General features: G+C 37.0%; 1 protein-coding gene and 1 non-coding gene across 2 annotated transcripts; both read left to right on the forward strand.

The window, feature by feature from the left end:
* Positions 1 to 354: 354 nt before the first annotated feature.
* Positions 355 to 11,811, forward strand: LOC126972554 (CLIP domain-containing serine protease HP8-like). Its single transcript, XM_050819401.1, has 7 exons — positions 355 to 548; positions 3,803 to 3,951; positions 5,753 to 5,909; positions 6,966 to 7,071; positions 8,874 to 9,061; positions 10,009 to 10,110; positions 10,896 to 11,811. The coding sequence occupies exons 1-7, from the start codon at positions 476 to 478 to the stop codon at positions 11,204 to 11,206; spliced, it is 1,086 nt and encodes a 361-aa protein (XP_050675358.1). The 5' UTR covers positions 355 to 475; the 3' UTR covers positions 11,207 to 11,811.
* On the forward strand, positions 1,103 to 1,178 carry Trnap-ggg (transfer RNA proline (anticodon GGG)). The gene has a single exon. It is a non-coding gene; the product is annotated as a tRNA-Pro (tRNA).
* Positions 11,812 to 17,204: the final 5,393 nt, after the last annotated feature.

Here is a 17,204-nt window from a genome sequence, read left to right on the forward strand (position 1 = left end):
ATTTCAAAAGAGTATCGACCGTAGTCATCACTTACTATCACGTTTGTTTATTTAAACGTTTTTCCTCGTCTTTCATAAAAAAACGTGTACAAACAAACATACGTTTTTTAAACACTACTTGTGGCCTCACTGACGAAATTACACCATATTTTAATTATTTCTTTTAATCATTAATGTACTGACACACTAGCTTTAAGAGGATATGTATGTATAAATGTTAGTCGAGTTCATCGAACAAAATATTTCACAAGTATAAAAAACATAAGTTTATCATGAGGAAAACTTGCAAACGGCTGATGACGCAGTGTTCGAGTTTAGCTTGCCGGTCAACTGGTATGACGGGATAGTAAACAAGTAACTACGTTATCACTTTGATTTATATTATTATATTACAACAGCTCTTCATTTGGTGGACTTATCAGAACGATAACGAATGTGTCGGAGAGAGCACTGTGTTAATAAATTTTAAATAATAATGACTGAATTATTGTGCGTCAACGTTGTGCTTTGGATTTTGTTATCGTACACCGGACTTGGATATGGTCAAAGTAAGTTTTATATTATTTTAATATTAAAACTCTGTGAACGACCAGAATACCACGATATATATCATTTTTTATCTGTTTGCACATGAACTTTAAGGTTAAGATCATTTATTGGGTTCATGCGCAGTTACAATTACTGTGACAAGAAATGTTGTATATTGTGGTAATTCCTTGCGGGATAGAAATTACATCAACTAAAAAGTTCGGACTTTTATCGAAATGTCAGAATTTTTGTCCGGACTTTTACTAAATTTTACAGTTTTCCCACAATTACTATGGTTACCATACTAATTTTGGGAAAACTGTCGCCTAATATACATTACATTGTTCCTTACGCTTGGAACGCTCCGGGTCTTACCTACTAAGGGACTTGGGCAGCAATTGTGTGCAAGACCGCAATAAACTAAATTAAGAATCTTATAATAATATGTTATGTTTTTAAAGTGATAACCTTCACTTCTAGGATTAATACACAAATAATATTTGAAAAACAAAAGATGAAGCCACAACCTGAGAGTTGAACAAAGTAAACAGAATTTTATAACGAGGCAGTACTCGAACGGTTAGCTCAGTTGGTTAGAGCACCGGCACGGGACGCCGGAGGTCGTGGGTTCGAATCCCCCACATCGTTCATAAAATTTTGTTTTTCAAATTATATTTGTGTATTAATCTTATAATACTGAAATATTGATGAATATTTTTTAATATGTATTTCCTTTAGCACTTTATTTTGATCAGACTGATTGTGGGTGCGTTCAGATGGACCTGAGTGTTATGATTTTTGGGTAACACCAACCAACCAATAAATTCATTTCAATCAATAGAAAGTATTTATATCTGTCATTATAATGAGTATGACTTGTATATGCCAGAAAAATATAATGTAGAAGGAGTATTTTAGGGTACCTTCTCTATTACAAAGAACACTGTAAATAAACAAACAATATAAATAGTGATATTATAATAGACACATAAACAAGGTGACATCCACTTAATAGAGACATTAATAAAAGTGTTAATGAACAAATTCTTACTTGAGTCTTTCTAGCCTTTGAGTAGAATTACATATTAGCCTTAGTGTAATACAAGTGGCACAACATTATAATAATAATATACATAGGTACTGTATGCTGTAGCGCTATTCAGTACGACCTGACATGACCTGTCATGTGAGGCCGTACTACTACTACTACCGTCCAGGCACATTCCCTTGCAACACTAGAGGAATCACATGAGCGTTGCCGGCCTCCAAAGAAGGTGTACGCGTTTTTTTTGAAGGTACCCATGTCGTATCGTCCGGCAAACACCTCACATAGAAGATCATTCCACAGCTTTGTAGTACGTGGAAGAAAGCTCCTTGAAAAACGCACTGTGGAGGACGGCCAAACATTCCAGACGGTGGATGACATAATGATGACTAATTTGTGCCGTGTCTTGCAAAGGTGGAATTCGGCAGCAGGAATCAGGTGAAACAGCTCTTCGGAACACCCAAACACCCCCCGTGATAGATGAGGTAGAAGACACACAATGAAGCGACATGTCTACGCTACGCCAAGTGATCCACCGTTTACAAAGAACTGAGTCCCCGACAATTCGAGCTGCTCTACATTGCACGCGATCAAATCGATCGAGCTAATACTGGGGTGCGCCAGACCAGAGATGACAGCAATACTCCATGTTTGGCCAAACCTGCGCTTTGTAGAGCGCTAGAATGTGGGCCGGCTTGAAGTATTGCCGTACTCTATTAATGACGCCCAGCTTCCTCGAACCCAATTTGGCTTAGCCCTCCAGATGACGGTGGATTTGGCAACCGCTCGAGATTTCGAGACCCAGTCTTCCGATACTTGGCGAGGCTGTAAGGGAAGTTTTGAACGTTTCTTCTTCTGGAGGTCATAATGTAAAAAGCTACACAAATAATAGGAAATGCGAGAAAAACAGATATTACACTAAAAAAACTTAACCGAATAGATAGTAGCAAATTTGTGGGAAGTGTCAGGTCCTACAAGTTTTGCGTACTATAGTTGATAGTGGCACTTCTTACTTACGTTGCTCGTTATTTAGCTATGCTATTGTGTGAGAACTGTCTTATCCTTCAATTTTACTTAGTACGTAGTTACAATATTATGTCAGATAACAAGTATTCAACACTTTATATACCTTAAGGGAGAAGTTAGTCTTGTAGGTTCTTACTACTAACATTAAATAGGTCGTCAACTAACCTAGCAGATCTTGCAATTGTATCTCATCGAAACGAAATGATATAATTACCTAAAAAATACAAAAAAATCACTGACATTAAAGCATCGTTTGTGGTGATGTGTAAAAACTGGCTCGTAGGTTTAGTGGTATAAGCTTCTATCACCTGAATGACTGATCTGGCCAGTAAGGTTCATGTTGGGTTCTTATATTCAGATGGGATGGTAAGCCGCATCGTAACGTAACGCGTTACGGCGCCAGTCTGTCTGGCTTCCCTTTCTTTTATGCATACAGCACCGGTGGGCAGGCTCCTCCTCTCTCACTCTAACCAATTGTTACTTTTGTAGGAGTAAATAATGATACTAATAATGTACATTCACAAAATTCTAATCTACATATTCAAGAATTGTATCTAAGAATAAAATATATGTTATAATCAATACAGAATTTTATTAATAAGTAACCTTACCTTACATTATTTATTTATTTACTTAGATAGTTACACCAACAACACGTCATTATACAATTAAAATTTTAGCAAGTACACAAGGGATAGTACGATACGCCATGTCCTTACAGCTGGTGTAAACAGCATTTACAATAGTATGTTAAGCATAACAAACTTCGAACAACAAGTTACAAAATTTCAATATTAAATAGTTCAACTTAGATTAGCTTTTTTTAATTTTTTTTCTGAGCTATGTTGTGGCCAGCCTTGTATGTCAGTAGTGGAGTTTTTTTTTTGGAAAGGACGAAAATTCATTTACGTATTGAAGACCCCGAAACGGGGCCCATATGTCGGGCTCAGGTGTAAACACCCCCTACCGACTAAAAACCTCTTCTGTGCTGATAGCAATAAAGGCTTTTACAACGAAGCCGGGCGGGGCCTTGGAGGCCGAATATGTAGCTCACAGGCGCGGGGTGTCTCGGAAGGAGACTCGAACCTCGGACCGCCTGCTCACTAGGCTGGATGGAAAGAAGGTCACTAAAGATCTAATATATCTGTTAGTCCAATGGACTCTACGTTTGTAAGTGTATCATATTAGATTTATTTTTTTCAGAGCGATGTTCTGGCCAGCCTTGTATATCGGTAATGGAGTGTGGAGGCCTCGTCAATGACTTGATGAAACGATCTAACAACGTAGCAGAAGTAGCGAGATCCATGCACTGCGGTTGGAGACGCGAGAGGGGCTCGCAACCCATCTTAGAGGTATTTGAAAGTTTCCATTGTCTGCACAACGAACGAGTTGCTCACAAACGTGATGTTTTTTATTTCTACCAGCAGTCAATGAATCAACAAGGGACTAATTTGCTGGCTGGACGAGTTTGACGTTCACAGGATGGTATGGTCGTGATTTTTTCGAAAGCGGCCTTAGTTATAGATCAGTTCAGCCCTGTTTCACTGTACATAATGTGATATATTGTGATAGCCACAGTTAACTATAACTCACTGATAAGATTGATTCTTTTCATGAATCTTATTATATCTTTTGGAGTGAGCTTATGTATCTTAGTGAGTATTTAAGTTTAAGCATAGGACTTCGCAGAGATGGTTCGTTTACGCTTTAAAGGAACACATTCAGAGAGCATGTGTAACGCGGTTTCATCTTCACTTTTATAGATAGATCTACACGCTGTGCAATCTTTGAGACTTAAGATTGAGAGATGTTTGTTTAATCTGCAGTGCACCGTTAGTGTCCTGGATAGAATGCGAAAGTTTTTCCTACTTAGCACTAATGCTAATGCGCAGCCGTTTTGTCAAAGGCATGGATTAGGGTTTTGGAATGTGCTAAACACAGAGTGTTACTCCAGAGTTTTATAGTTTTATACCCTCTTGTGAACATGATGTATTGATGGTTGATATAAGGTTGGCAGTTGCCTACAAGTCTTTAGACTGTTCAGTTTGAGTCTATAGCGGACAGAACCGCCTGACTATCTCTGTGGATATAAACACACTTGCCGACGTAGACTTTATTCAGTTATCCGCACATTCTATTATGTCTTAAATCTCTGACTGGATATCGGAGGCAAGGTTTCCCAAGTTGACAAATATGCCAAATTTGTGGCACTCCCCGTAAATTCCACAGCCAACGTCAGATCCCGACTTGTAAGCATCGGTATTCAGTATTATACATAGGATGGTAGGTGATACGCCCTGCCTATAACAATGCAGTGGCGCACAGGATTCTTTAAGGACTTAAAATTGTAAGCGGCTTCGCAATCGCATTTCATTAGCCCTCTCGCTATGGCACCCTCCAAACCGAACCACAATAATCCTTGCACACTACTGGTTGATGGAAGAAAAAGCCAAAAAGTGTGCACAGAAGCCTCCTATTTGTGTAAATATGCGGTAAAATGTTGTGACAGTTCGGAAATATTCTCAAAATTATGGTGATACGACAAAGGGAGATTTTGTAACAGTGTAAATATTTGTGACTGAGTTAAGCTTGTGCGAGTGAAAGTATTTGTATTTATTTTGTTGCATTTTATTTATACTTTATTGAAGTGAAAAACTTCTTTAGCGGCGTTGAGTACTTTTCTTGGATTGGGTATAAAATGTTAAACTCGCGTCATGACACGTGTCCTGATCGAAAATTCGTAAGACAATTTTATACAGTGTATTGGTACCAGGCAATCATAGTTGAAGAAGTGATTGTCTTATGTATGACACGAGTAGCTAAAAATATATTCTAACGTCATTCGCTCGACGTAATTATTGCAAAGATACCAGGAGAACATAAATATGGTAGTATGGCTAAGTCGAGTTAGTCAGTCTTTTGTGGGGCGTAAAAGTAAATACATTATGCTTTTATAACCCTGTTTCAGTTTTGCCGACCCTTAGTAAAATTTTTGAAAAGATTATTTTAAGCCAAATCTGACTCACTGTGACACATAAAAGTTACTTCATATAAAATCGAAACTGAATCTTAAAAATTTTTATTTCAGACAAAAGCCCGTTATTAGTATTAACCGAGGCAAATTAATGAATCAAATATTTTTCTTACATTCAGGTATGTTGTCCAGAAAATTTTAAATTTGACAAGAATAAATTAGCATTATTACCAAATGAGACAATCTGCGGAGTACAAAATTCTGATAGAATCTTTGGCGGCGAAATAACGGAATTGGACGAGCACCCATGGATGGCACTATTGCAATATTCTACACGTAAGTAATATATTATTACTATACTACTACTAGGAATTTTTAACTGACCATATCTTCCTATATATCTCAAAGAGAATGTGCTCCTTAAGCTGTAAGCATTTTCACTACTGACTTCAACCCAAAGGCCGCAACTATACCCTAAAGCGAAGCTTACTCTTCGGAAAGTGATGCTAATTATTTTGCCGTAGCTTCATGCCATAACTAAGCACTGTTTCCTCAAATCAGGTCAATCAAGCCATAGCAGCGTCTCATACAGAACTTTGATCAATGATGGTGTAGCTCGGAGTTAGACAGCCCCGACACGTCATTCGATCCTCACCTATCGCTCTTGTAACAAGAGCGAATAAGGATTCTCCAGGCAGACATTCAGAAACTCTCCAGACTTGGCTTTATTCAACTACCATCTTTTCTGTGATTTGGGCAATTTTTTGTTGTGTCCAAGACCCCAGAGTTCTACCGCAAAGGCTCTCATAATCATGAAGTTCAGAATAGAATCTCAAACTCTCCACAGAACTCAGCGGAACCTACTCTACTCCTCGGAGACTTGGGTCTTTTATCGCAAGAATATTCGTACACTGGTCAGATTTCATCTTAAATGCCTTTGAGACATTATGAACATCTGGTGGTCTGATTATGTCAGAAACACGCGTGTCTTGAAGCGTGCACAGGTCGGGGTCATTGAGATGTATCTGATGAGGTGAGAAGGTGTGCACATGTATCTCGCATGTCGGAGAGTAGAGTAGCAAAACGCAACTTCTTCTAATATTTTATAATGTTGTTTGAAAATCGGCCTGGAAGACATCATCATCACCAGGCTTAAAAATAACCTTCCCCTGAGATGACAGACATCTATATATAACTAGGGGAAATACTTTTAATAACTAGATATCATTATTCTACTTTTAAAAATAATGCTCAAACTTTTCCGTACAAAGCGGCCATTTTATACTTTAACCTCTAATTCATATGAGTTACAAAAGAATAATAACAATATTATTAATAATAGATATTATCAATTTAGAATAACTGTAAATGTAGCTTATTCAATTATTTCAGCTAAGGGTCTTGGGTTCTACTGCGGAGGTGTTCTGATATCGTCAAGATATGTCTTAACAGCAGCCCATTGCGTTTCAGAAGGTTCTTTTCCCGACAACTACAGATTGTGAGTACTTTAACCCAAGCAAAAGATCCCAAAAACTAGACAACCAGTGTAACTAAAAATATATTACCAATAGTTTATTTACAAGTCTACAGCTAAAGATATTCTGATTGAAAGGTATTCTGATTCTGTGTTTGATCCTTGTAACGTGTTCATTATTGTTTTTATTTTTGGCAGTAATCATTTTTTTCTTGCTCTTCATTTACGGTTTTGTATTTGTTTATTTACGATAATATATGATGTTAGTTAAGTTAAGTTACAAATGCGTGGCACTCAGTCACTGTCGGGTACCCCATACTTACGTCTGTTCCACGCACAATATGAGAAAGGACAGAATGAGCCAGGGGTTCACCTGATGTTAAGGTGGAAATACACAGCTACTCAGTATTCTTGCAAAACCCAAATTTTTTTAGCGGCATCGCAATTTCACTCGTCACCATGAAACACGTGCTAAGGTGAGATCTATAGAGCGTACTTAGACTTTGCTCAGACTTTACTTACGTAAAACTGAACTGAGTTTGACGAAACGCGAACATGACTTTTTCATTGGACTGTCTTAGCTAAAGCTCAGCATATTTTCAGCTATCAATTGTCTATAAAAACGAAATCAAAGATTATGCTAAGCTGACATTCAGCTAAGCTTCACTTAAGTAAAGTCTGAGTACCCTCTATAGATCTTATCCTAAGATGTTAAAACTCATTAGGCTACTCACTTTACTACTTCGGACACCCTTTCAACACAAACACGGCGCTAGGAAAAAGCGCTGCTGTCTGCTGTGGCACCCTGCGCTAAGCCTCCAAATGCTAAAAACTGGTCTGAGAATATTTCTTCATAACCCCACTGTAAATGAATTACAGGACACACACTCATTCACATCATTGTAATGACGGACTACCTACTTGGTCTGCCCATGACGTTATGTAATCTAAAACGAATACATAAATACTTATTGAAGTCTCAACACTAAATAAAAAGGAATTCTATTCGATAATCATTTCGGCCTTGGCTTTATCATGGTATGGTTGGCCTTAAATCAGTCTGGACTCAAATCTAAGGGTTAATTCGCTCTTTCTATTCTCCTGAGATTTGTTAAGTGACTTAATATGAGTCGTGTCATTAAGAGTAGGCCATGTCTCCTTAAACTGACCATAAATTGTAGTCCATGGGGTTCAAATCTGGCCTAGACAGAGATCAGTCATCAGCTTTCATAAAGTCCGTTGATTTCCAGTCTGGCTTGGGTATATCGGGCGGTGTGCACCAGGTGCGCAGTTGTTGCAGAGCTGTTGTTGAAAAACCAAGGTATAAGAGGCAACAACATTACAAAGAAATGTCTGTTCTCGACGCCTGTCCGTTATCCGTCAAGGTAGCATGGCTGGTGATCCTCTTGTACATATCACTCTTAGATTTGGATGGCAAGCGATTGAGTTGAAGGGAGACGCGTGAGCACTGAGTCTGGACACAATGAAAGTCTTTATAGCTAAGCTACCCTGCTTCCCGTGAAGGTATGCACTTAAATAATAGCTTTTTGGCTGATCGGTGCATTAAGGTTTTTATGGACGTTACATACCCTGACCTAAATCTTATAAACAATGCAATGGTGTCCCGCACGGCTGCGTGATATCCCTCTCAAAATGCTAAAACCAGTGGCGTTAATTGCCATGCAGACTACTGCACAGTGTATGCTTCTTACATCAGCAGTGCCAATATCTTTCGGGATAGCGTCGAAGACAACTAAAACGAACAGATCCGGTGATATTTAAATCACATAAGTGCTCTATTACATAAATGAATTGTTCTTCCCCAGGAGAAAAGTTCGTTTAGGAGAATGGAACCTTAAAACTGATGAGGATTGTGTTATGGATGACTGTACAGATGCACCCCGCGATATAAGTATTGAAAAAGTCATTGTACATAAAGGATACGCAACTGTAGAGAGCAATCAAGCAAACGATATAGCTTTATTGAGGCTTAAAAATGAGGTTCATTTTACAGGTAAGGTTATCTTTTTTAGATTATAGTATACTTTAAGGGAAGCTGGAAGAGCGATCATTTAATGGTTTATATGCATACGAACCATTAAATGGTATGTGATCACCGTGACCCATAACCTTATTGTAACCAGAGCCGACTTTACAAAGCATCCAATAAACTGGGCCATCAAAGCGAGATGCATAATAGATACAAAATTGCACGATTAAAACATTTAAACCAACTTTATGCTACCCTGACACTACATTGGGTCCATAAAGGTCACAATTTTATACCGCGGCATGCGTTGCTTTATTTTCCTTTCTTGTAATAAATTTTTAAAATGTATAGAAATTCTTCATAACTTCTTGACTCATATTGACATAAAGAACAAGAAATGAAATATAGGTGGGAAACAATCTTACGGAATTGTTTGTTTTTTCGAAATACAACCTTTTTATTGTAATCATATCCAGCCAGATACAAGTAGTACAGTCAAAGAGATACTTAGAAATAAATAAACAAAAAGTTTATAAGTGCATACTCTTTCACTGACCTATTTTTATGACTATATATTTTAAAAGTTACACCATTCGAATCAGTTATCTTCAAGAATCCTGAATAAGTTTATTCCTACACCATGTCATTAAAATAAGTGCTTATTTCATTGATAATTTATACGTCTAGATAGACAGTGACAGCTGTGAACACGTCGAAAATAATAGCGGCAAACTGTTAGCATCTATGTTTAGCAACAGCCGCACACTAAAACAAAATTAGTGACGAGTGTAAGACTCTAAAGTATAAGCCTGACCTGATATCAAATAGCAAGCTCTAGACGAATAAATTATCTAAGATTTATTAAATCATTAGTATTATAAGTAAGTAAGCATGTAATTTTAAAGGAAATTTACGAAATCACTATCAAGCTGATGATGCTATAAGGATAATGTAGAATAAGTTCGTTTCAGACTTCGTGAGACCAATATGCTTGCCGACAACACACGACCAATTGCTAGAAACGTACGAGAATAAAGAGTTGGAAGTGGTAGGCTGGGGCAAAACAGAAAAAAGTGAGTATATCAGTTAGGATAGTTGTCACATTTCCTATAAAATAGTATAAAGAAGTTGTTTCAGAATACTAGGGGCACTGGGTCACGACCTTGTACGCGGAACGGTGTAAATTCCATATATAAACACTTCCCATAAAGCCTCGTCTAGTACCAGAAGACTGGGTCTAGAAATCTCGAGCGATTGCCAATTCCATGGTTACCTATAGGGCAAAGCCAAATTGGCTTCGAAGAAGCTGGGCGTCATAAATAGAGCACGGCAATACTTCGAGCCGGCCCACTCTTTAGCGCTCTACAAAGCGCAGGTCCGGCCATATAATAGAGTATTGCTGTCATCTCTGGTCTGGCACCCCCCCAGTATCAGCTCGACCCATTTGATGTGAAGTGGTCTGTAAACGGCTGAATCACTTGGCGTCCGAAGAGCTGTTTCACCTGAATCCTGTCGCCGAATTCCTAATTCGCTTCACACGCCACAAAATCGGATATCATCCCAACCATCTGGATGTGTGGCGGTTCTCCACAGTGCGGTTTTCAAGGAACATTCTTCCACATACCTACTACAAAGTTGTGAAATCCTTGTGCAAATATGTCAAATTAAATTTTCTGCAGAATTGCCATTGGTGGATTGTCAGTGTCTCACAATATGATAAATGTTACTTAGGAAATGTATGTTCAAGCTAATTTCGACATACTTTTAATTATGACTGTTGAACAATGACGTTAATGTGGGTCACTATTCAATTTTGTCGTTAGCACATAAAAACGATAATGAAATTGTTTCATTGCAGGTTCGAGTAATTCTGATGTTAAGTTAAAAGTTCAGTTACCCGTAGTTTCGGAATCCAGGTGTAAGTCACTGTATAACCAAGCCAGTCGCCAGGTGACTTCAAAACAGCTATGTGCGGGGGGATCAAATGGCAAAGACTCTTGCAGGGGTGACTCTGGCGGACCCCTGATGGGTAAAAATTCAGATCAACATTGGGTGGCCGTAGGTGTTGTGTCCTATGGACCGACACCCTGTGCTACTGAAGGGTGGCCAGGAGTTTATACCAAAGTTAACGCTTACATTCCATGGATTCTTGAACAGATACAGCCGTAAATAGCTATGGAATTTAAAGAGTGAATGTAAATAAAGGAAGTTATACAAAAAGGAGACGGGGATTTCTAGGGCTGAAATGTAATAAGTTGAGATATGGTTTAAAAAAACTGTAAAATTTTTCTAATATAGAAAATTACCTAAATATAGAAAATTACCCTAATTCACAATCTAGTAAACGAGAAATCTTAAAATTAAGTTTTCATCATCTTAAAATTCACGATTAAAATAACTAAAAAATACATTATAATTAACATAATATAATGTCTTTAGTTAAAAATAAATTATTATCAACTTAATATTATAAAGAAATCGATCGGAGAAAAAATCGATTCTGAATCTCGTTCTATATTTTTAATCTGTGCTGACAGTGACAGCCACAGAATTGTCTAGAATGTCATTTGTCAATCACAAGTTTATTAGTATAGTAGGTATCGTTTGTGCGTACCTACCACAGAACACTAACTCTAACAAGGTACCTAGGCGATTTGTCATTTGAGTGTTTCCCGTTGTTTTATTGATATTTTCCTTGTTTATATTTGACTTCTGGTATTGTTAAATTTGTACGATTATTATCGTAAAACAAATAAACATTCGCATTCCAAAAATCAGCTGTTTTAATATAGATTGTTGCCCATATATTGCATAACCTCAATTTTACAAAACCTCCTATAACTCAGCTTTCAGATTGCCAAAAATCCTCAAATTCTTAGTGATGCTTTTTTAATTTATAAGCTATTGACACTAATTTCATCCTTTTACATCTTGGCCCATTAATGTATGAAAGGGTATCCGACTCCTTTAGTGATTGTTATTTCAAGGAATGAATATGAATAAAATAGCGACTAAATAAAAAACTTGTTTGATTGTTTTATTATAGTGTGCGCGGAAGCGTGGGCGGGGGAGGTAGACAAACGTCAAGCTAACTCAGTCTGCCGTCGACCATATGTATTGTGTGTGTCTTGTCAATCGCGCCCTCCTCCGTCTCTGCCCCCCACATACCTCAGAAGGTGACTAAATTAATAATTAAATCAATGAGTATTTTACAATAGCTGTAATATGCAAATTAGCGCGTAACGTGCTGCATCCAAGATATGAATCGTGTACATAGTAAAAATCGTTTTAAATATGAAATATATCATAAAAAGTAATAAAAATAAACTGTACAAATGTAAATTATCGTATATTTGACGGATCAACCTTTAGATCATGACGAACCCATTTTAGATCTTACATACAACTATAACAATAATTCTCACAAAGCAAGCCCACAAAATGATTGTGTATAATGTCATTACAGTGCATTTTATATAAACCAAAAGAATATATCGTACCTTGAGATGAACAAAAGCATAAGTGTAAAAAGTATATTTTATAGGAGATTGAAAAAACTATTTAAATTTGTATATCTTTTTATTTAGTAATCTGTCTAATCCACTTTTTTATTGAAAAGTTGTGTCAAAAAATCTTTTTTTCACCAAGTAAAAGTTAATACTGAATTAGTCATTTATTATTTTGTAAATTACGCGACTCTTCATTAGACAGTTTTTTTAAGTAAAAGTTTATGAATAGATACGTTCATTAAAAAAAAAATATTTACAGAAAAAATAATCGTGAATACATCGCCATGCAATGGAATCTTTTTTTCACTGAATTTTTTTATTGAATTATAAAAATAAGCACTCTTTATACCTTTATTCTCTTTGAAAAATATAATTCATAATGTGGTCAAAAGCATTAACAACTTTTCTCTCTACATATTTCTTTCTTACGGCGGTACTATAAGTTGTTACGGGAAAATTACTTAATTAATTAATGAAATAATAAAAAACATATTATTTTTGAAATGAAATAGTTTTTATTTAAATGAAAACCAGACACTGTTGTTTTTTAATTGACACCATAAACTTATCTGCTATTTTTAAAACACAAATGAGATAAAATATCACTTAAAATGAAATTAAAACATTAATAACGGTATATTTAGTATGAAACGAGCTCACAGAATTCAAAAATATTTTTTAGGAACTGCTGATATGAAATAAAAATTAGTAAAATTAATAAGTTTACAAAAAAAGTCATCCTCTTCGGACGTGTCTTGCAGTGTCTTGTAATTTTCTGCGGTTAAGGACGCGTTTGCTTATCCGACAAAAATGAGATACTTTTGGGTAGAGTTTGTGATGAAATGAAACTAAATTTAACAAAACTAAAAATTGCCACAAATAGATTACTTCTTTATCTCCAATTAGCGGGAAATTTTTGCTTTGAAATTCTGACATTTTATGTCGTAAAAACGATTATCCGTTACCTCTTCACACAAAATTTATGAAATGGGGCTTCATTCAAGATCATTTTTCTGCTACTACTTACATAATTTTATCTCTTAAAAAATACGTAAGGAAAGCAGATATAACTTTACGGTGACGTAAAAATCAACAAATCGACATAAGACCACTTATGCTTTTGTTCTTCTAATGGTACGATATTAATGAAATATTCATAAGATTATACAATGTTATTATTATAAAGAATTATTATCACGTGGACCAGGAACATCTATTTCCACACTTTTATATAATCTATATATTCTTTATCTGTTTATTACGCTTTTTAAATGAAGCGAGTCCTTATATGTTTTTTTTTTAATTTAGAAGTTAGACAATGCACACTGAAACATACAAATGAGTTTTGTATTCGTTTTTCATCATCAAGGTATCCAGTACTTTTGAACATGGACGCTATTATCGGGTCTGATGTGAACTCATTTCCGTCTGTGACCTGGCTACAATGTGGTGACCTCTTTGGGAAAACTGAAGGATTTTCCGATGCAATTTATAATTATGATAATTTATAATTCATTCATTCATTTGCAGCTGTATTCCACTGGATACTATGTCATAATTGGAAATACCACCCGCATCATGATGATCAAGGCTTTCTTTCTTAACCGCGCGCAATTTTTTTATGGAACAGGAGGACAAATGAGCGTACTGGTCACCTGGTGTTAAGTGATCACCACCGCCCACATTCTCTTGCAATAGCAGAGGAATCACAGGAGCGTTACCGGCCCTTTAATAAAATGTACATGTTATTTTGAAAGTACCCATGTCGTATCGTCCTGGAAACACCGCACTCATTCCACAGTTTGGAGTCAATTGGATCAGATGAAGCAGCTCTTCGGAACTCTCCCCGTGATATATGCGGTAGAAGATACACAATGAAGAGGCGTTTCTACGCAACGTCAAGTGATCAATTATTAATTTCGTATAATCGCGAAATAATAATTTTATATTTATTTACCTTGGACTATGGACTGGACAATCCAGTAAGCCGGTCCAATGTCGCGAAAGAGGTCACTCTTTGAATCCACGTGTTGTTTTAGCACGGGAAGCTCTGTGAAATCTTCTCGTCATAAATACCATATTGTCTGAAAACTATTCAACCAGTGTGTGTTGCCAGTGATGAAATACGGTACATAGACGTGGTCTCCAACTATGGAGCCTGATGAGGAAGCTCATAGTCGCTCAGAGGGCCATGCCCTAATTTACCCTGCGAGATCGAATCAGAAATCAGGGGATCGATAAGAGAACCAAAGTCAATGACATAGCCCAAATGATTGTGAAACCGAAGTGGCAGTGTGCAGGGCACTAGTTCGACGAACACATGGCCGATGGGGCAGTAAAGTCCGCAAGTCCAACAAAGGTTGGACGCTTCGCACGCTTGGAAAATTTTTAAAATTTCGGTAAGTTATTGGTTTTACCCTGTTTTTCGAAAATCGAGTTTTTATCAAATATTTTTTAAACGACTTTACCAATCGATTCCAAAAATAATAAGCACTTAACATCAAAAAACCACGTCGCCAGTCACCACCAAGCCGGTTGAAATCAGTTGATTCGTTCGTGAGCGGTGAGTTATCGTTGACGACAGAAAACCGAAAAGGTGTTTTCTCGGAATTACGAGTTCGATCAATTGAAAAAACTGCGCCGAATGCAGTCAACCAAGTGAAAATAGGCTCATTCATTTAAAAGTTATTCCCGTGTGAAAATTATAAAAATAGTGTTTTATTAAACCAGACTTTTGAGCTCGAAGAGCATAAGTATAAAGAGTCATAAGTCAATCACTTTGAAGCGTTTAGGTATGGAATTAGCGGGAAGTTTCAGGGATACGTTACGGGTACGTAGGTCTGGTTCATATTATTTTAATGAGGGTATCTTTTTTAACTGTTACTTTTTCTTTCTTTTACAAGCTCCATCATTACTTTTACAGTTTAGTTATCAATTCATATTTTCTTACTCAATAAAAATAAAAACTGCGGCCGGCAATTAATTCCACAAAGCGGCCGTGCGAGACATGAAATTTCTTGTAGATGACAGCACGGGCGAAGCCGTATACACGGAACACGCAGGTCTCTCTAGGGAAATGCTCGACCAGTGCCGGGAGAAATTTGTGCCTTCTATCCAGTCCTCTCTTGAAAAGGTTATTCGCCATACCAGAGATGACAGCAATACTCCATGTAAGTCCTGCCCTTTGTAAAGCGCTTGAATGTGGGCGGGCTTGAAGTATAGACGTGCTGTATTAATGACGCTTGAAGCTAATTTGGCTTTGCCCTTCAGGTGGCCACGGAATTGTCAATCACTCGAGAATTAGGGACCCAGAAATTCGATACTAGGCGAGGCTTTAAGGGAAGTGTTGTCGATGGAAGGTGATACGAGAAATATTTTTTTTTTGTCGTAAACACGCAAACTTGAGTCTTCTGGGGGTTAAATTGCACAAGGTTCAATTTACCACTTTCCGCGACCTTCTCACGAAAAGACTTGATAGAAGACACAAGTTTCTCCCGGCACTGGTCGTCGATTTCCCGAGAGAGACCTGCATGGCACGTGTAGATATATGGCATCACCAGTACTGTAGTAATTACAAATGCAGTAACAATTATGTAAATTTATCTATAAATCGTTAATTGACGGAATTTACAATGCTTACTCTCAAGAAATACGAACTTACTTAGAGAGAAAATAACAAGATCGAATTATGCGTTTGGTCCGAAAATAATGTTGTTGATTATTATTTTTTTTTGATGAACTGATGATTTTGATAAAAATCAGAAAAAAGATCCTTAAAGAGGTGAAAATTTCTGAAAAAAAAATACGACTCCCGGATCAGTAGCTTGAAAAACAGTAATTTTGATTTAATGTCGAAAATAGGGTAAAATAAATAAAAAAAATATAAATAAAACTACGAATAAAATAAAAAAAGGAAAGTAATAAACACATAAATATGTATAAAAAAATATAAATAAAAAAAGGAAAATAATGATGAAAATTAATAAAATTTAATTTATTTCCTTTTAAAATTCGCCCAGCAAAGCGGGCGGGAACGATTAGTTTCATTCAGTCAAGCAATTGCGAAGAGGCGCGGGGTACTTTATTTATGCGGCAAAACAACGTTTGCCGGGTCAGCTTGTATATTGGAGTAGGTGTCTTATTGTAGGATAAAATACCCATACTAGCGCACGCTCAGTATGTACCCTACTATCTTCCCACGTGAGTTTGTTGTCATCAAGGAAGCAGCCACCGTCGCTATACTAAGAAGAAAAGTGATTTGCTACAATATCAGGCTTTTGTCCGAGGGTATGGCGGTTCTGACTATACCTTACCTCAGCGCTAATATACAAGTGCAACCAGTCCTTGCAACGCGTGGCCTCTGATGACGGGGTGAAACTTCCATCGATCAAAATTCAAGGAAATCTGTGGTTCACTAGGTGACGATGCAGTGAATGAACTGGTAAGGCGGGGCTCACCAACTCAATTAGTTGGCATCATTGATCACTTAACACCAGGTAGACAATCGGAAAATGCTTGTTTTATTTCCCAGTCGCCCAAACGATTGATCTGCTTAAACAAACACTATAATGACACAATTATGGTGTTCAGCCTAACTGGGCACACACCCCTAAATAAACACTTTTTCACAATCGGCGTAACGTACAGCCGTAAGTATA

Source organism: Leptidea sinapis, chromosome 26 (genome assembly GCF_905404315.1).
Source record: "Leptidea sinapis chromosome 26, ilLepSina1.1, whole genome shotgun sequence".
NCBI classification, from domain to species: domain Eukaryota; kingdom Metazoa; phylum Arthropoda; class Insecta; order Lepidoptera; family Pieridae; genus Leptidea; species Leptidea sinapis.

Excerpts from the sequence above, each read along its gene's own strand:
- LOC126972554 (XM_050819401.1), top strand. The coding sequence starts at position 476 with ATGACTGAATTATTGTGCGTCAACGTTGTGCTTTGGATTTTGTTATCG. Across the intron at positions 9,062-10,008 it reads AAATGAGGTTCATTTTACAG|ACTTCGTGAGACCAATATGC; the intron begins GTAAGGTTATCT and ends AGTTCGTTTCAG. Across the intron at positions 10,111-10,895 it reads CTGGGGCAAAACAGAAAAAA|GTTCGAGTAATTCTGATGTT; the intron begins GTGAGTATATCA and ends GTTTCATTGCAG.